The sequence below is a fragment of the Myotis yumanensis genome, unplaced genomic scaffold, assembly GCF_028538775.1.
Source record: "Myotis yumanensis isolate MYYU_CA2020_CCGP unplaced genomic scaffold, mMyoYum1.0.hap1 SCAF_19, whole genome shotgun sequence".
NCBI classification, from domain to species: Eukaryota; Metazoa; Chordata; class Mammalia; order Chiroptera; family Vespertilionidae; genus Myotis; species Myotis yumanensis.
The window spans coordinates 9,174,206-9,194,692 of NW_027223770.1; the positions used below are offsets into that span (position 1 = coordinate 9,174,206).

At 43.9% G+C, this 20,487-nt stretch overlaps 1 protein-coding gene across 3 annotated transcripts in view; it reads right to left on the reverse strand.

Moving 5' to 3' along the window:
- PTPN11 (protein tyrosine phosphatase non-receptor type 11) overlaps positions 1-20,487 on the reverse strand; it is a 79,631-nt gene that overhangs the window by 20,425 nt on the left and 38,719 nt on the right. The window contains exons 11-16 of one of the 3 annotated variants that reach the window (XM_070399834.1): positions 18,191-18,345; positions 17,225-17,292; positions 16,565-16,716; positions 14,437-14,549; positions 10,839-10,940; positions 2,882-9,817 (exon numbers count right to left, since the gene is read on the reverse strand). In XM_070399834.1, the coding sequence (XP_070255935.1) occupies positions 10,871-10,940; positions 14,437-14,549; positions 16,565-16,716; positions 17,225-17,292; positions 18,191-18,345 (558 nt within the window). In that variant the 3' untranslated portion in view covers positions 2,882-9,817; positions 10,839-10,870. Of the gene's footprint in view, positions 1-2,881; positions 9,818-10,838; positions 10,941-14,436; positions 14,550-16,564; positions 16,717-17,224; positions 17,293-18,190; positions 18,357-20,487 lie in introns of those variants that run through there. The other 2 variants (XM_070399832.1, XM_070399833.1) reach the window with 2 other exon arrangements.

Below are 20,487 nucleotides of genomic sequence, written 5' to 3' on the forward strand. Positions count from 1 at the left end.
TTTAGCAAAGGCCAGCTTAGGAATACCCTAATTAAGTTAATAACAATGTACCTACCTATATAGTTTAAGTTTAAAAAATTTGGCTCTCAAAAGAAATTTCAATCGTTGTACTGTTGATATTTGGCTCTGTTGACTAATGAGTTTGCCGACCACTGCCTTGGGGCTCAGTGGGGCCTGAGACTGCGTGTCCAATGGTCCTGGTGACGATGGTACTGGCCCATAGACAGCCTTGAGTGGTGAGGCTGTAGTGGGCTTGTTAGTCTTTCTTTTTTAATAATATATTTTTATTGATTTCAAAGAAGAAAAGAGCGGGAGAGATAGAAACATCAATGATGAGAATCACTGATTGGCTGCCTGCGCCTGCAACCTGGGCATATATCTTGACGAGGAATCAAATTGTGACCTCCTGGTTGATAGGGAGTTGGTGGGGGGGCGGGGGAAAGGGGACATATGTAACACTTTCAACAATAAAGATTTAAAAAAAAAAAAAGACCTTGAGATGGAGAGGATTCTGGATTAACAGGGTGGACCCAATAAAATCATCAGGGTCCTTATTCATGAAAGTGGGAGGTGGGACTGTCAGAGTTCAGTGTCCGAGGAATGTCAGTGTCATACTTGACCAGCCTTTGCAGGCTTTGACGATGGAGAAAGGAAGGGGCCAGGGGGCAAAGAATGCGAGACGCTTCTAGAACCAGAAAAGGCATGGGAGTCCATTCTGCCCCCAGCCTCCAGAAGGAACGAACCCCTGCAAACTCCTTGGCTTATCTCAGTAAAACTCAGTTGATTTCTGACCTCCAGAACTGTAAAACAGCAAGTTTGTATTAATTTGTTAAATATATTTGTTACTGATGCAGGTCCCTGGCAATGAGCAAAACAGACAAGGGAGCCCAGCCGGTGTGGCTCAGTGGTTGAGCATCAACCCATACACCATGAGGTTGCCGATTTATTTCCCAGTAAAGGTTCTGGGCTTGCTCCCCAGTGAGGGGTGTGCAGGAGGCAACCAATTGATGTTTCTCTCTCTCTCTCCCTCTCCCTTGCTGTCTCTGAAAACAATAAAAATATACATATAAAAAAACAAAAAACAGTACCACCTTTGCAGGTTTAGAAATAATCTGAATAAACCTTCCAATGATGTTTGCATGTAACTGTCATTTAGTATGTGGTGTGTTATCATTTCCTCATACTCTTTGTCTTGATCCAGGCCTCATTGCATAGCAGTTTTATCCAATCTTGTATTCAGTCTGTGTGTCTCCTTTCTCTAAACGGGCCATAAAGTCCTTTAAGTCAAGGATTAAGAGAGATTTATTTTGTATTCCCTACAACACCCTACCCAATGCCTGAGTCATTGCACTCATTAAAAAGTGGCTGAATGGATGCATGCGTGCATACTGTTTGGCACTTTTGAATCTGAAAAAACATCTGAAGTAATTCTCAACTCACTAGCTGGTATAATTACAACTGGTCTCCCATGGTGGCTGCAGCCCCTTCCCAGCCTGTTCTCCTCCCCGCTGAGAATTACAATCCCAGCAAGGCCTACGCCACAACTCCCACACTGGTGCACCCACGGGCACCCAAAGAGGAGCATTTTATAGAAATTGATGCTGGTGACTCAGTAATTCCAGTCATGTCCATCAGCCGCAGAGAATGAAATATCTTCATTCCTAAACTCAAAAACAAGACAGATCCAGAATTTAATAGAAAAAAATATGTCAAGCGACAGAGTTCACAGAAAGGCATGTACAAAGCAATTGAAAGGATGCTCAGCCTCACTTTTAAGAAAAATACACATTTAATTACATTGAACTATCATTTTTCACCTATCAGAGCAACAAAGGTGCATGTGCGGCAACATGACAATGTGATAAAGGTGTGGGGAGACAGGCCGATAGAGGTATAACTGGTTCAGCCTCCCTGGGGACAGTTCGACATTACCTCTTGAGTAACAAATGTAAAGCCCTTGGAACCAGCCCTTTTACAGGGACACAGAACAGTTCAGAGTTCAAAGTCGCTGGTGGTCCTTGGGGTAGAACAAGAAACACCGTCCAACGCACGGAGGAGAAATTTCTGTATGCTGTGTTGAACCTGTTACATTTTGTTCAAAGCAAATGTGTTACGTAGTCAAAAAATACAGTTTTGTTGGTGCTTTTTTTTTTTTTAAAGAATCCTGTTTTATTAATATATTTTTATTTTTTTTATTTTTTTTTAATTATTATTTTTTTAATACATTTTATTGATTTTTCACAGAGAGGAAGGGAGAGAGATAGAGAGTTAGAAACATCGATGAGAGAGAAACATCGATCAGCTGCCTCCTCCACATCTCCCACTGGGGATATGCCCGCAACCAAGGTACATGCCCCTGACCGGAATCGAACCCGGGACCCTTCAGTCCGCGGGCCGACGCTCTATCCAAACCGGTTTCGGCAATATATTTTTATTGATTCCAAAAAGAACTCCCTTTTGCCCAGCCAGCATGGCTCAGTGGTTGAGCACTGACCTAAGAACCAGGAGGTCATGGTTCGATTCCCCATGAGGGCACATGCCTGGCTTGTGGGCTCAATCCCCAGTAGGGGACGTGCAAGAGGCAGCCTATCAATGATTCTCATCATTGATGTGTCTATCTCTCTCCCTCTTCCTTCCTCTCTGAAATCAATAAAAATACTTTTTTTTAAAAAAAAACAATTCCCCTTCTGTCTCCCAAAGCTATACATAGAGTAGGCACTTAATAAAATCTTGAGGACCTGACAATCATTCTACATTCCAACTTATCTTCTAGGTAAGAGCTGCTGACTGTCAGCATTTTGCTGGTGTAAGGGGCTAAGTGACCTGTAATCCCAGTGCTTCTTGGACATGTCTGATGAAGTAAACGACAAGTACCATCATATAAGAAAATGGTTTTATTCCTAATTTTTAGTTCCCATACAGTTTACAAATACACTTGTACTCTGGTAATTCAGCTTTGCAGCTAGCAAAGCAGTTGAACTAACACCCATAAATACAGGTGGGGGGACAATTAATACCCACTAATGTTTCTCTACATAAACTATTCTTTTAATGTCACTTTTTAAAAACAATTGCAAATAGACTGCATAATACATGGGCAAAAAGGCAATTAAGTGAATCTCTGGAAACACTAAGTGTATAATAAACAGTTCATATTATCAACATTTACATGATTCACATCAGAATGATGACATCCTAAAACGTATTCCTTTTAAAGGATAGATTTATCAATAAAATATTACATATCTTTTAATACTCTGGTACAATACTTCATATACTGCAGGAAAATTAAATGTAGGTCTAGTCATCAGTTTAATAAAGGATCCTTTTCCATTAGCTTTTATTAATAAAAGAATCACAATTAGGTCATAAATAAGACAGGCAAATTATTAATTACATGATTTGAGGTTTGGGATGAAAACTTGTAAAAATTAGTTTGATATACAGCAAAGTTATACACCACACTAAAACCAACTGTTTAATAGCTTTGCCATGTGTGAACTGCTCGTAGCAAAAAAAGAGCAAACGTTTTAATGATGGAAGATTCAATAAACTATATTTTGGAACTTATTTTTCAAGAGGAAGAGGGAAAAAGACTTCAACAAAATTAAGGACTAATACAGGCATTGTGAAATCAGGGAGGTGATGTGCTTGCTCTGTAAAACTTTATTCCCCCAACAACGTACAGAAAGTTGCACTGGGTTTGCACTTATGTCTACAGTCTACGTTCCCCGTATGGATTAATTAACTACAACAAAGCACTTCACAACTGAATACTTTTCCACATTCCCCTAAACTAGAAATAACCTAAGACCTTATCTTATTCTTACAATCCCCAGTACAATCACCCCTAAAAATAATCTTGATGATTTTCTTGGCTTTTCCAACGCAACTGGGCTCCTTAAAGAATGCAAAATGCCAAGAAAGTCATCCATGTATTTTCTCAACCCCACTCAACCACGTTTGAAAAGCCACTGATTCCCACAGAATAGATGACCATCATTTTCAGGAGGGTCACACAGTAGATATGAGGTGTCTTTAGGTTTTTATTTTTTATAAAAGTTATTAAGACTGAAATTTGGCATTTAAAAAAAAAACCCAAGTAGCACATGCCAGATAATTTCTTCACCCCAAATATAAAATCCTATGCTTGTAATTTTAAAAAACTCAACCAGCTATGGGATATTGTGCAAATTTTATGTCTACCAGCGACCCCGAAGCTGACCGCGTCCATGTCTCTCTCACACCTATCTTCCGGGTAACCTGATTCAAATATTACTGACTGCTGTGGCCCTGGGCCCTTTGACATCCTAGAAACCACCTCTTTGGAACTTCCATTTCCACTATTTTATGTTTAACCTGCACTCTGAACTCCCCACATCTTCACTTGCCTGATTCCATCCCACAGAAAGAAATCTGAGAATCTGCAATAATCCCCTTTTATCAAACACAGTAAAACTTAGCACCTCGGGACTGTCATAATCTTGTCTGGCAAAAGTTGACCTAACATGATAGTTTACTGACATGGTGGAGGGAAATCTAAATGAAATCAATGTCCTATATCAGAAGAGAGCGAGCCAAGATCCGGTGTTTCCGTTCCAAGGGCAAAAACCACCGATCGGAAGCTACAGGCAGAGACTTAATGTAGCAGATACATTTATACAATCAGACCCTTGTATGCTGGTGAGAGACTTTGCCCCCAAAGTCCAGAGTCAAAAACATGGAGATTAAAAAATAGCGGTGGAGTAAGTGGATGCTTCATGGACATGCTCTCAGGTCCAAACTGGAATTACAACTAAAATACAGAAGAACTTACTGAATAATCAATGGAAGACTTGCTGGAGAGAACCCTGATAACCAAGGACCAAAAGTGGAGACTGCATAGAGACCGGTAAGAGGGGCAGAGGTGCGAAAGGGCTGGCTGGGCCCCCACAGACAGCAGCTGAAGTTCCGGAGATATCTCAGCTGTGGGGGGTTGCCACTGAGAACTCTGGGGTCTAATTCCCAAGGTAGGCCCCCCAGCAGAGAGCACCAGAACTGAGAAGGGTACCCACATAATATATGGCTGTGAAAGCAGTGGGGTAGCTGTCTGCCAGGGAGAGATGGTTGGAAATTCAGGCACCCTCTTAAAGGGCCAACAAATAACATTCCCTGTGGAGCCACCCATCTTGTGCTCTGACAGAGGAACAGCAGAGTGGACTGGAGCTGGGTGAGCAGAAGCCAGGATCCAGGGCTCTGGGGTTAGAGCTCAGAAAGCAGACACCTCAGTTTCCTGTGCTGAACCATTCCCTCATGCTACAAAGGTCATCTTTCTCACACAGACAATTGCTATACAGGCCACATTGCCTGGGGGGAAGACAGCTGACCCACCCTATTGGAAAACATCTTGTCCCTAACAAGACTGAGAATAACAATTAGCCTCCAGGCAGCAACAATTACCCCACCCTGATGAAAAAAAACTCTTGCCCCGTGTACAACTGCCTGAAGGCAGATCAAGAGGAATCCTATCAGTCTGTAGCCAGAGGCGGTCTCTGGAGGCTTTGAGTCTTTGCTTGATCTAATTCATCAGAAACAGCATTTGACACTGTCCTGCACTAGAGATTGAGAGGTGTAGCAGATCTACCTAATACCTAGTCACAAACCCAAACAGGCAGCCAAAATGAGGAAACAAAGAAACAACCCAAAAATGAAAGAACAAGAGAATTTTCCAGAAGAAGATATAAATGAAATGGAGATTTTAAAAAAACTTATCTGAAACAGACTTCAGAATAACGATGGTAAAAGTGCTCAACAGCATGAGAAAAGATATAGTAACTATGAAAAAAGAACAGTGTAAAATAAAGAATGATATAGCACAAATACAAAACATATTAGAAGGAGTACACAGCAGATTAAGGGAAGCTGAGGACCAAATCAGTGAATTAGAAGACAGGGTTGAAAAAAATCACTCAATCAGAGAACCAAAAGAAAAAAACAATTAAAAAACAGGATGATAACTTAAGGGATCTATGGGACAACATGAAACAAAACAACATTTGAATAGTAGGTGTGCCAGAAGAGGCAGAAAGGGAAAAAGGGATAGAGAATGTGTTTGAAGAAATAATGGCAGAAAACTTCCCTAACCTGGTAAAAGAAAAAGTCACACAAGTACAGGAGGCACAAAGAACCCCAAGCCAGAAGAACCCAAATAGGTCTACACCCAGACACATCATAATTAATATGCCAAAAATTAAAGACAAAGAGAGAATCTTAAAAGCAGCAAGAGAAAAGCAAATTATTATCTACAAAGGAGTTCCCATAAGGCCGACACCTGATTTCTCATCAGAAACTCTATGGGCTAGAAGGAAATGGCATGAAGTACTCAATGTAATGGAAAGCAAAGATCTGAAACCAAGACTACTATATCCAGCAAGGCTATCATTCAACATAAACAGTCACAACAAAACAAAAAGAGAGCCCACTACATGAGAGAACATATTCGCCAATGTTATATCCAATAAGGGTTTAATCTCCAAAATTTATAGGGAACTCATACAACTTAACAAAAGGAAGATAAACAATCCAATCAAAAAATGGGCACAGGATCTAAATAGACACTTTTCGAAAGAGGACATACAAAAAGCCAAGAAACATATGAAAACATGCTGAAAGTCACTAATCATCTGAGAGATGCAAATTGAAATGACATTGAGGTACCATCTCACACCTGTCAGAATGACTATCATCAACAAATCAACAAATGACAAGTGCTGGAGAGGATGTGGAGAAAAAGGATCCCTTGTGCACTGCTGGTGGGAATGCAGACTGGTGCAGCCACTCTGGAGAACAGTATGGAGTTTCCTCAAAAAATTAAAAATGGAACTCCCATTTGACCCATTAATCCCACTTCTAGAGAAGAAATCAGAAACACCAATTAGAAAGAATATATGCACCCCTATGTTGATAGCAGCACAATTTACATAGCTAAGATTTGGAAACCGCCTAAGTGCCCATCAGCAGATGAGTGGATTAGAAAACTGTGGTACATCTACACAATGGAATACTATGCTGCTGTAAAAAAGAAAGCACTCTTACCATTCGCAACAGCATGGATGGACCTGGTGAGCATTATGCTAAGCGAAATAAGCCAGTTGGAGAAAGATAAATATCATGTGATCTCACTCATTTATGGAATATAATGAACAACATAAACAGATGAACAAAAATAGATCCACAGACATAGTAGCATCAAACAGACCATCCATCCTCAGAGGGAAGGCAGAGGGTGGGAGGGAGAAGGGTAAGAGATCAACCAAAGGACTTGTATGCATGCATATAAGCATAACCAATGGACACAGACAGTAGGGGGTGGACTTGTATGCATGCATATAAGCATAACCAATGGACACAGACAGTAGGGGGTGAGGGCATGTGCTGGGGAGTGGGAGCGGCCAGGGACAGGTCAATGGGGGAAAATGGAGACATATGTAATACTTTAAACAATAAAGAATTTAAATTAAAAAAAAATACAGTCAAATAAAGAGCTTCTCGGACAAAAAAAAAGGCTAAAGAAATACATCACCATCAACCCAGCATTACAAGAATGCTAAAGGGACTGCTGTAATGAGAAGAAGAAAGAGAGAGAAACCTAGACATACAGAATTAAAATGGCAATAAACAAAGTCAAAACATTTCCATAAAATCGAGGCAAAAAAGGAGATCCATTCAATGTGACAATGCGAGAAAAAGAACAGGATTCAAGGTCCTTGTTGCAATCTGAACTTGAATCTCTATGCAGGCTTGACAAGGAGACAGTAGTCATTTACATTCCTCGTAAGGTGATCACTTTCAGGCCACACTTGTGTTCTGAAGCAATTCTAAGGTCGATGGATCAGGGAAGGGGGTGATATAGGAGGAACACTACACATTTTGCCTGCGAAAATGGCAGCCATCACTCGGCCCAAAGGATCTCAAGGTTTCAAGGGAAGCCAAGACCTCAGGAGGGAACTACAACCAGGGCTGGGTCAAGTCCTTCCTCTCAGGAGCAAAAGTTAGGAGGATTCCAGAAAGGAAACCATGCCTAAATGGCAATGCTGCAGCAGCATTTTCTTTTCTTCAGAGTCAACCAGTGAGACTTTCATTGAGACACAGTCACCGAGCAATGACTCAACACATGGGGCAAAGAGGGATGTTTTTGAGAGAAGGCACTTCAGGTAGCACGTTAGCAAATCCCACTGCTGATTCAATCTGCCACGCAGCCTGGTAAGGATGCTCCTGCTCCCGGCAGCCTGACTGCACACATGCATGGAGGCCTGAATGATACCAGTAGCAAGAAGAGAGCCCCTACTCACCTCCCTCCGCGGAGGCCGCGATGATGGGATGGTGCTTTCAAATGCTCTGCCCCCTAGACACATCCGTCCTTATAAGACCAGAAGTGATGATTCAGAAAAGATGCTCAGGGCTTGCAGAACTGGTGCAGGAAGCTTCTGGAAGGCCCTCTCTTTCTGTCTGAAGGCTCGCTCTTCCAGCTTACACATGCCACTGCAGCTTCCCAAGGTCACTCACTAGCAGCTCCTACTTCTACTAACAATAGTTTTGTTCCTCGGTACTGGTTCTGACAGTTACACTGGGGACCCCCAATCAACTACACCTCCACTTCATGCCCTGGTGGAGTCCCCTTTTCCTGAATCTGGGTGGGGCCTGTGACTTGCTCTAATCAACAGAGGGCAGTAGAAGTGATGCTGGACAGTTCTGAGGTTAAGTCATAAGAAGGCCTGGCCACTACTGCCTTACACTCTTGGGAGCTCTGAGCTGCCACGGAGCTCTGAGCTGTCAAGGCCACATGGAGAGACACGTGGAGAATGAGACCCGAGGACCGTGTGTACAGAGAGGGGCCCAGCCACCCAGCGCCTCAGCCAACCTGCCAACCAGCAAGAGAGACACCAGCAAGCGACACCAGCAAGATGCTGAGCCCCATCAGACTGAAGAATAGACAGGAACAAATAGAAAGACATTTTAAGCCACTATGTTTTGGGTGGTTTGTCAGCAACAATTGAAAACCAAAACACTGGTTATCCACAGATGCATTTTTTTCAAAATACAAGACAATACTCAAATGAAAAACACACACACACACACACACACACACACACACACACACACACACATATATGGCAAACATTTCCCCACCACAGTAGGCTGAATGGTCATTGTTTATCTGCTAAGAAAAAGCACACCTTGATCCTAAATTCCCAGGATTTTCCCTATGATTTTTTAATGGCAATACAAAGGAAGAGAGTCAAGTTCTGAGAGTCTGGGGCACTGGCCTAATTATCATTTAGCCCCCCAAAAAAGAGGCCATCAAAATGAATTACCCACTACTGGACAAATGATGATAAATAAAATTGTTCTCATTTCTACAGGATGTTGTCATTTAATTTCCCCACTTTTTCCTCTAACAAGTGCCCCATTACCCCCCCCAAAGAGGGGGGAAAATTTGTTAGGGTTATAAAAAGAAAGAAAAATGCCAATAACTAGGATTCGAATCACCACCATCTGCAAAGTACAGAGCACAATTTAACTGCTTCCTCAATTTAAAATAAAACTCTATAAAATATAACACTGTCTACACTGTAGAGATGATTGCTTATCTGAGGAAATGAGCAATTGGAAATCGGGTGGTGTTGAGTTAGAACGGAGTGGTCTTTAAATGGTTTCAGATTCTGCTCATCAAAAGGGAGTTGACCACAACGCAAGCCTTCGAGGTTCAAGTTCATTCTTCACATAAACTTTCTTGCATCTGTTCTTGATCTTTTCATGGAGAGGGTGAAGCCCACCTCTGAGAAGAAATAAATGAGAATTCTGAAGGAGCATGCATCTAAAAGTCCAGCAAGGCATTAAACCACTTAACAGAAGATTTAAAGCTTTTTAAATATACTGCTCATTGAAATGAGAATTTCAACATGAAATACTAAAACTAGCCCTAACCGGTTTGGCTCAGTGGATAGAGTGTTGGCCTGAGGATTGAAGGGTCCCAGGTTCGATTCCGGTCAAGGGCATGTTCCTTGGTTGCGGGCACATCCCCAGTAGGGGGTGTGCAGGAAGCAGCTGATCGATGTTTCTCTCTCATCGATGTTTCTAACTCTCTATCCCTCTCCATTCCTCTCTGTTAAAAATCAATAAAATATATTAAAAAAAAAAAAAAAGAAAGAAATACTAAAACTATGAGTTTCTAACTTATCATTAAAACATCAAGCGCACATGGGTCACTGTCTGAAAAGGTGATTGACAGGGTGGAGATGGACAAGGGAGATGAATTTCCAGCAACAGAGCTGAAGGGACGTGCAGTGGAGCCAGTCGGAGGCTCTGGCTGTCCAGTGCCCTCTGTCACACAGCCTGTCAGAGGCCTCCTGGGATGAGAACTGAGACATCCTGACTCCAACCATCCCGTGCTGTGTCCCACGCTTCTCAGATCCTACAGATCATCTCCTGCACAGCTTGGACTAACCAATATCAACCATTGCCCATCACAATATCAACTATTTATCTACAATAAATGCTAACCTTACCCTTCTCAGAATTAATTCTGCATTTGCTTTTAATGCTTAATGAACTCTAAAATAAATCCAGCTTGGAAAAAAGAAGTTCAGGGATGCCCAGCCGGTGTGGCTCAATGGTTGAGTATCCATCTCTGAACCAGAAGATCACAGTTCAATTCCTGGTCAGAGCACATGCCTGGGTTTCGGACTCAATCCCCCTCTCCCTTCCTCTCCCTTCCTCTCTGAAATCAATAAAAAAAAAATTTTTTTTTAAAGGCAGGAAGGCAAAAATAATGAACCAACAGCACTGCCGTTTCCTACCTATTTCTGTGCTGAAGTTTCAGCGGGTTTTCTCATCTGAAGCTCTTCTGCTGCTGCATCAGACCCACGTTCTCATAGACTCGAGCATTATCTTCTCTCATCCTCAAAAGAAAAGAGACGTTAACAGAAATGCAGACCATGTGGTTTAAGCTTACATGACATTGGTAAGGCACACAGTATATTCTTTGGGGACCAGCTACAGTGAGGATATAGTTCCTGCCCCTGGAACCGGCATTCTAGAACAGGATAAAAGACATAAATATACAGCAAAGCAACTGTGAAACTAAAGTGAAATACGAGCCTCGAGCCCCTCTGCTCTCAGGGGCTTGGAGGAAAGTGAATTGTTTTCCAGGCGGGCAGAGCAAGGGAGGCCTGTGTAATGAGGGCTCTGAGTTAGACCTTGAAGGAGGGCAGGGCATGTACACATAGGAAGGAATGGTTCTCGCCCTAGCCGGTTTGGCTCAGTGGATAGAGCATCGGCCTGTTCAACCAAAGGGTCCTGGGTTTGATCCCGGTCAAGGGCATGTACCTAAGTTGCAGGCTCCTTCCCAGCCTGGCCCCTGGTTGGGGCTCATGCAGGATGCAACCAATCGATGTGTTTCTCTCCCATTTATGTTTCTCTCTGTCTTTGCCTCTCTCTTTCACTCTCCCTAAAAATCAATGGAAAAATACCCTCAGGTGAGGATTACAAATAAATCTATACATATAAAAGGCTAACATGTAAGTGTCCATCCAGGTAATGACATCACGTAGCAACACCCAGCTCCTCTCCCTAGCAACTAGCCTCCTTGCAGTTTCTTTAGCCCAGGAAGACGGCTTGCTTTATAGCCAGGTGGAAACATTTCACACTGTAACCAAATGTCAGTGAAGCATTTTCCCCATGCCTCATCTCATTTGAGCACACAGAAGTCCTGGAGTAGGTAGGTAGGAGACTCATGGATTCCTATTTTCTTTTCATTAGCCGGAAAATGGAGATTTACAAAGCTTAGAAACTTGACCCGACTGAAAAGAAGAAATGGTAGACCTTGAAAATGACTTCAGATTTTCTCACTGTGCAGAATATAGTCAAACACTGCTGCAGTTAAATATTTTACCCTTTGTTCTTCCTGTGTGACCTATAATAATAATCTGCTTTGTGTTGCTATTTACTGCTGGGTTGCTGACAATTACCAGAAAGAGAAGTTGGGGTGCTTCACTGGGATGGAAAAAGTTTAGCTACATCAGAAATCAGGTCTAATTAAACAAGTTTATTCTTTACATATAAAGGCTAAGTTGACTCGCGCATGCACGATACATATAAAGCTCTCGCTGGGGCCAATCGCACGTATGTGTTTCGATCTGTCATTGTCGATCGTGAATTTGGTTGACACTTCTATTATAAAGAAAGGGCAAATAGCGATATTAAAATATTTCTTCTAATTAATTTCCTTTCAATGTGCACAAATTCATGCACCGGGCCACTAGTAAATAAATAAATGAAATGGAAAGAAAAGAAAAGAAAAGAGAAGAAAAGAAAAGAAAAGAAAAGAAGAAAAGAGAAAAGAAAAGAAGAAAGGAATGGTTCTCACTTCAACCAGAAGGATCTGAATGGGCAAGAGTTCCAAGATGGGAAAGTGTAAGAGCAGTCAGGCCGGAATCTGGTTACGGAAAGGGGAACATTGAACATGAAGCTCAGTGGGAGGTGAGAGGGTGGTTAGGGCCTTGGGATGGAGGCCAATGCATCAGAGCCCCAACTCTGTCTGCTGAGCAGGGAGGGGAGAACAGAGCAGTCCCAGAGAGCAAGGAATCAAGCAGCTGTGGGTGCCAACCAGGGTGTGGAGACAAAACAAGGAGAGGGTTGGGATGCCCTGGGTGTGTGCCCTACGAGGGAATGACGAGAACAGAGAGAGAGATAAACTGTTTATGTCACAGGCAGGCATTGGTGACAAGGGAGTCGTCAGAGCTGATTCTGTTGGGCCAACATGGGGGGAAGCTCCCTGGCAAGGACTCAGTCCAGACCTGCTGGTTCCACTGCAAATTATTACAGATGGCGATTTAAAATACCAACTTTCCCTGTCAGTCCGTAGGAAAGAAAAAAGCAGATAGAGCGAAGAGACAGCATGGTGGAGAGCATATTTTTGCTATGTAATTTCATTTCAACATTAAATAGAAAGCAAATATAAATACAAGCCTCTTCTATGCCATTTTAAATGTTTATAGAGAGTATTAAAGTCAGCAGGGGTTTAAAAATCCACATCAGAAGCGTATAGAAATAAAACCCTTAAATGGGAAAAAGCAAATGTTATACCAGGGAATGGCTAGAATATATAGAAAATAATAATTACAACTGCCATTCACATAATCAGTTTAACCTATGTTTTCCTATCGTGTTTGTTTAAACACGGAGTTGGCAAAGTGTTTCTATAAAGAACCAGGGTAAATAATTTAGTCTCTGCAAGCCATAAGCAGTCTCTGTCATATATTATTCTTGGTGCATGTGCATGTGCGTGTTAATAACCCTTTAAAATCCATTCGAGAACTGTACTCAAACAGGCCACAGCCAGGATTTGGCCTGGGGGCTGTAGTTTGCTGGCCCCTGGTTTAAACACCAAGCAGACTTCTGTTGACTATGGATTGTGTTGACACATTAGTAGTGAATTAACTTACTTTTACTTAGTAAACAATCTTAATAAACCAAAGGGGGTGCTGTCCACCTCTGCAACAAATCCCATGCCATCAAAAGAAGAATGAGGTTCTTCTAAAAGAACCACAACTCGATATACTCACAACCCCATGTAATCCTACTTGTGTGCGATCAGACTTCAGTTCAGGTAAATTCAAATTCAGGCAGCCACTGATATACTCACAAATCGGCCGGCCAACAATTCAACGAAAGATGTGTGCTACAAAGACTTGTAGGTGGTTGGTATTTTTTAGATTTAGGGGTTTTTTTTGTAGAGCCTAGCCCCAAGAGCCCAGCCTGGACCAGAAGAGCCCAGCCTCGCCCCTAAGCAATACCCCCTCTTCCAGCAGGCCCCAGAGAGCCAGCCTCAGTGTGTCAGAGCGACTTCCACAGGCACCTCCCCCTGGAGAGTCAGTAGCCCTTTCCACCTCGGGTTCCCAGGCCACGTGTGCTCACTGAAGGGTCCTTTCCTCTAAGGCCGTCTTGTGGGGATCCGGGCTTCCCCATGGCCGGCTCAATTTGATTTTAATGAACGTAGTCCGGAATAGACCAGCCAAGGCCTAGGAGCCCAATCTAGTCCCAAAAGGGCTGACACTAGTTCTGAAGAGCCAGCCGAGCCCCCAAGACCCCAACCCAGTCACAAATAGCCAAAGACAGTCCCAGAGGGCGGAGCCTAGCTCCAAAGAGCCTAGTCTACCCTGAATAGGCCAGCCGAGAACTAAGAGCCAAATCTAAGTCCCAAAGGGCTGAAGAGCTGAGACTAGCCCCTACGACCCAACCTAGACCCCAACAGCCAAAGCCAGTCCCCAAGGGCAGAACCGAGCCTCTAAGAGCCCAGCCCAGACCCAACAGCTGCAGCCAGTCAAGGCTTGTAGTTTTTAAGCTTGTCTATAGAATGATGTTCAGGTGAAAAGAGTTCCCTTCATTACTACTTACTCCGCACAGGATGGTGTTGGGGTGCAAGGCGGGAGGGGGCTCTGATCTCCAGCTGCCTGGTCCGTGAGGGAATATTTAATATTTGTATACTCGTGACCTTTCCTCTTGCTTTTCTGAAAGGTGAAGATTGCATGTATAAGGATATGACTTTTTTAAGGGAAGAATAAAGCAAAAAAGGCATTACAGAGAGAGAGAGAGAGAGAAACACTGAGTGGAGGGAATCATGCATGCTGTTCAAAAATTTAACACTGTGAGTGGAAGTTAACAAAGAACTCTACTTCAAAATGGCAGAATGTGAGAAGAACCACTTATAAAAACTCAAGCCCGGCCAGTGTGGCTCAGTGACTGAGTGTCAACCTATGAACCAGGAGGTCATGGTTCAATTCCTGGTCAGGGCACATGCCCGGGTTGCAGGCTTGATCCCGTGTGGAGTGTGCAGGAGGCAGCAGATCAATGATTCTCTCTTATCATTGATGTTTCTATCTCTCTCTTCCTCTCCCTTCCTCTCTGAAATCAATAAAAATATATATTTTTTTAAAAAGCTGGGAAGGGAAGTCCCTAAATTCTCCAAAACAAGGATAAAAACCAAAGCCTCTGAATGAAATATTGAGCGCTTTTCCAAGCTTTTCCCACCAAGAGTACATTATGTGCTTTAAGACATTTCCAAAGTTTCCACTTTGTACCCACAATGATGAACTTCCTCTGTGTTTATTGGGAATCCTTCACTTTGAGCCACTCTATGCTTTAACCCTTCCTGGCCCAAATTAAGTGTAACTGGAAGATAAATATACAATAGCCTATAGTAACAGTCTACATATTTCATAGCACTTACAATAACACAGATTGAAAGCACGGAAGTTCAAAACCAGTAGCTTGTTAATGATTTGACCCTACGCTTCTATACATACACTGTCTCTGAAGACGTTTTTCTACAATGAAACAATCTAGTGAGTCTTTCGGTGTGAACTGAGAACCGACCAAACTAATTAGTTGCCTCTGGCTGACCATTCTTTGTGCTGCTAGGCTAGAAACTGTTCAGTAAAGGTGGCAGGTCCCATTTTGAAAAGAGCTTAGTTCCTATTTTGAGCATAGCAACGGGGCTGGGGTGGGGGAGGGGAGGGGGACTAGCATAGCTCCCCAAAAGAGCAGTCTCCTCATTTCCCTCGTCTCAGCTCATTCCTAATTAACTCAGCTTTGTGTCTGTTATGAATAGCTTCAAATGGAAAGGCTCCAGCGCCACATTCTTCTTCATTATGCATGCTTATTAAAACTGAAATTTCACCGATTCCAACTCGACCAAATTAGTGGTTCAAACCACCGTATGCTATCAAGAGTGAAGCATTCATTTAAGAGATGGAATCAGGATAAATATGGTCTGGATTAAACTGGAACAGGCTGGAAACATCGAGACTTTAAGTTCTAAGCATGCCATGTGAGCTGGGGAAAACCGTACCCTTCCTGTGCGGCAATTCCCCAAGCTGCCAGGCCAGGAGGGTAGCATGCGGCCCCTCCCCAAGCTCCTCCAGACTGAAACATCAGAGCCATGAAGTAGGGAATAGTTTTCAGAGAAGCCCTTCCTGGTTGGGGGAATCGTTTCCCATTCCCAAATAAAGACAGTCTTCTGCCCTGGCCGGTGTGGCTCAGTTGGTGGAGCATCGTCCCATGCACCAAAAGGTCACCGGTTCAATTCCTGGGCATGTAGGGGGTGTGCAGGAGGCAACTAAGGAGAAATGTTTCTCTCTCCTCCCTAAAATCAACAAAAACTTCTTTTTTTTTTTAAATGTCTCCTATCAGAGCCTGTCCTGATCAAAAGGAGAGCATTTGCCCTAGCCGGTTTGGCTCAGTGGATAAAGCATCAGCCTGTGGACTGAAAGGTCCCAGGTTCAATTCCAGTCAAGGGCACATGCCTGGGTTGTGGGCTCAATCCCCAGCAGGGGGCGTGCAGGAGGCAGCCGATCAATGATTCTCTCTCATCACTGATGCTTCTATCTCTCTCCCCCTCTCCCTTCCTCTCTGAAATCAATAAAAAATATATTTTTTAAAAAAGGAGAGCATTTGCCAGCTGCCCAGAAAAGAAAATGAAAGTCCGAGTGCCAGCCTGTCCAGGCTCGGTATCCAGGCTCGGTACCTGTTCTTCTTCAATCCTGCGTTGTAGTGTTTCGATATAATGCTGGACGGCCATATAGATGAATCGGTACTGTGCTTCTGTCTGGACCATCCCTGACCTCTGAGATCGCACCATCTGAATCGTTTTGGGAACATCAATGTCACAGTCGACACCTACAAAGCAAGCACACGAAGCATCAGGAGAAAATGCAGAGCCAGGATCAAGAGGTTAATGCCCCACGTTTAGCAGGCTCAGACCTAAAGCACATCTAGTCTTTAATGTTCTGACCAAACACGTTCCAAGGGCTACAGCACTGGCCTCTGATCAATACCAATGATCCCGGACGATTACATGATAACGTGTCAGAGATAGGGTTCCCCACTTTCCAACTCCACTCCGTCAGCAAAGAGTAAGTAGGTGGCTGGGTAGAGACCACCACTGCATATTCAACAAAAGATCACAGTAGTGGGATCCGCAGATCCCGGGCTTCATTTTATGCCAAATGCTCAAACAGCATCACTTCTGTTCTCTGGCAAATGTATTGAATGTTGGAGTCTTCAGCCCAGATTTCTGTGAAAATTTTTAACATTCAAATTTTCTTCCCCAAGCTATTTTCACTAGCACTTTCTGTCCATAAACTAAAAACAGGAACTGTAGCCTCTTGGCCTCCAGTTGACCTACCTTTCTCTCTGATGATGTCAATAAGGATATCAATCACAATGAACGTCCCTGTCCGGCCAATTCCAGCGCTGTGGGCAGAGGACAAGAAGCAATGACAATGAAGTCATTCACGGAAGTTTTATACTCAAAACCACGCTATTAATATGAACAGAACCAATATCTGCTCTTGGGAGTATTTATAAGATTGTCTATTTATATTGGGAAATATATTTGCTAAAAGCACAGGGCTTTGGAGTGAGTCCAACCTGCACTCGGAGCCCAGCTTCTCCAGCACAATGTGCCTGGGCAAAGTCTCTTAACGTCCCTGATCCTCAGTTTCCTCATCTGTGAAATGGGGATAACAGTACATACCTTATAGGGTCGTTGTGAGGATCAAATGTGAGTTGTGTGTGAAAAACATTAGCCCCAGAGCTTTTAAAAAATTGAGTAAAGTTTCACACACATCTACTTGCCCAACACATGAATGAGATTTAGGAAACCACGCTTTCCCCAGAATAACCATGAAGCCCGAACTCAGGCACCAGAAGCCTGCAAACTCTGGGGCAGAGGCCACAGGACTGGCTTCCAGAAGCCCGGGTGAGCAGCGGTCCTAACCTTTTGAAGCAAAAAAGTATATTGTTGGGGGGAAATATATGTCATTTCTTGGTAAAATAGAATCACAAAGAAATGAACCCTAAATTACCCTATTAAAAAAGAAAACCAAGCAAACATTACCAGACTAGGAGCTCCTTGAGAATAAAGACTGTGTTCCCCACCCCTGTCCCACCATCCCCAGTACCCAGCAGTCCTGTAGGATCTACAAGAAATATACTTTGGGGCCAAAGTGTTCCTTAATGCAGTTTATCCATGCCTCAAAAAGAGATTAAATTTTTCCCACGGTTAGACAGCTGGGGGTGGGTAGGTTAAAAAAGCCCTGGGCGTTAGGAGCTGAGACAGGTTGTGGACGAGGGTAGGAGGGCTGGTCACCTGCAGTGCACCACCACTGGCCCTGCATCCATGATGCTCTCCTGCTTATGGTGCACCTCCTCCAGGAAGTCCAGCACACCCCCGGGGTCACTGGGCACGCCGTGGTCAGGCCAGGTCCGAAAGTGGTATTGCCAGACCGTTCTCTCCGTATTCCCCTGGAGTAGAGCCAAGAAAAACCAGAAAAGAATTAAATAAATCAAGGGATTGCGGCATTGCCTGATTTTGATCTTTCTCAGATCCCATGTGAGCCAGTCTCGCTGGTCAGCACGAAGCCCCTCCCACTCCATTTGAAGGTCCTCGGCAGTTTTCCAGATTGCTCCTCCTCTTGGATCGGGCTGAGCAACCCCGGAGTCAACTCTTGGCCTTGGTCACAGAACCCGGTTGTCTAGTGCGGCAATCTGTCCTTGAGGAAACGCCAACCTAAACCAACAGCAGCGAGCATTCCTCCCTGATCAGCCTCGTCCAAGCAGCTCAACCCAGGAGGCCACTGAGGTGGTGGGGCCCTGGGGCTCTCCTTCCTCAAGTCACTCGTTCCTCTTTGTTCTTTTGTACCTAACCCATCTCCCCTCCCCCAGCCACACATTTTTATTATAATATCATAATATTTGTTTTTCTTCTGTCAAGACAAAATAGATAAGAAGTCAGGCTTTGCAATCAGATGGCTGGATTTAGGCCAAAATCCCAGCACGCACACTCACTGTAGTGACTGGACAGCTCTAGGCCTCAATTTCTTCCTTTGCAAATAGGAACAATAATCCCTCTCTCACACCACTGTGAGGATTAAACAGGAGCAACTAAACACACAGCCACTGCTCTGCAGATGGGAGGAGACTCAGCATGTGGGCTCCTCTGAGGACAGTGATCACTAATTAAGGTCAACCATGGTCCCAAGACTGCAAAACACGCAAAAGCATCACGTGCGGGGTCCACCCGGGTGAAGTCACTGAGCAGCACTATTCATCGTTACATCTCCTTCTGGATCTGGAGACAATCCAAGCTAAGTGACATTTTAAAAGGGGATTTAAAAACAAGGACAGAGTAACTAGACCAGCGTCCACAACCAGAATCTGAACCACAATTAGGATATTTTCTTAAATTATGTGCATTTCATTGGCTGACATCACGAAAAAGATTTTTCTGGGTGTTACTGGTTAGCTAAAAATCAAGGGGCAACACAGTTGCAGGAAGGACAGTCAGGGAATGAGAGAGACCAGCTCCCTACTCATCCATGCTCTTTCTCCTTGATAAAGGTCCTTTAGGTCCCTGCCCCAACTTCTCCTTCCCAGGCAGTTAGGAGGCTTAAATGAAATGATGTGACAGCACGTTAGAAAAATATGTAACGTTATATAAAAAGCAGATAATAGGTGACCAGCAATTCTGGAGAAATGATGGGTCCTGTGTCACCACCTGCATTAGAGGGTGCAACACAGAAACCCAAACACCAACCCTTCCCATACCTGCTGCTCAAAAATCTCTGCTACAAGATGGATAGTTTATCACTAAAATTGAAGAAAACCTCATTTGGAAGCCTTGTCCAATGTCTTCTAAATCTCGCTCGCATTTCTGCTTGACAGCTGCCGTTTCCCAGCTCCTCTGTCTCGGCCACCATCAGAACTGCACGCCCACTGACATCAGAAGTCCCAGCATCCATCTTGGACCACAATCTGAGGTTTCCAACCCACGTTAGCCCCACCTCCAGGCGTCTCGCTGAGCCCCTGCTCAGATTCCACACACTATCCTGACAATCACTCTCCATCACACACCCTGTCTCCATGCACTGTGACCCCTGGCAAAGCCCCCCAGACCAGACAGACACAACCACCCACTTCCTCTATTTGTAAGGGAGGAACAGGGTAGAGTGTCCATGGAGGAAAGTCAAACAACCAGGTGACTGGTGTCATAAGTATTCACGTTCACCACCTCATTGGGGCACTCAGCACTGCCCAGAAATTTACTGGATTTCTTGCCATAGCTCACTGTCCACTCGGGCTCAAAACCCTAAGATGTCTCTAATTCTTCCTCCTCCTCCAATAATAGCCAAACTACCCCCTCGCCCTGCAGACTTCATGCCTGGGAATCTTTCACATCCGTGGCTTTTCTTGCAGAGTTTGCTCTGGTATTTTAACAAAATGTGCATTTCCATAGGAAGGACTAAGAAGGGAATAACAAGCAAAACAACTGCTGGCGTCTCTGGGAGATGTGAAGAGAAGGCCATTAGACCCAGACCATCGCGGAGGCTCCGAACAGGCCTCCCGACCATCGGGATCACCCATCCAACCCCTCTCCCACTGCCCCGC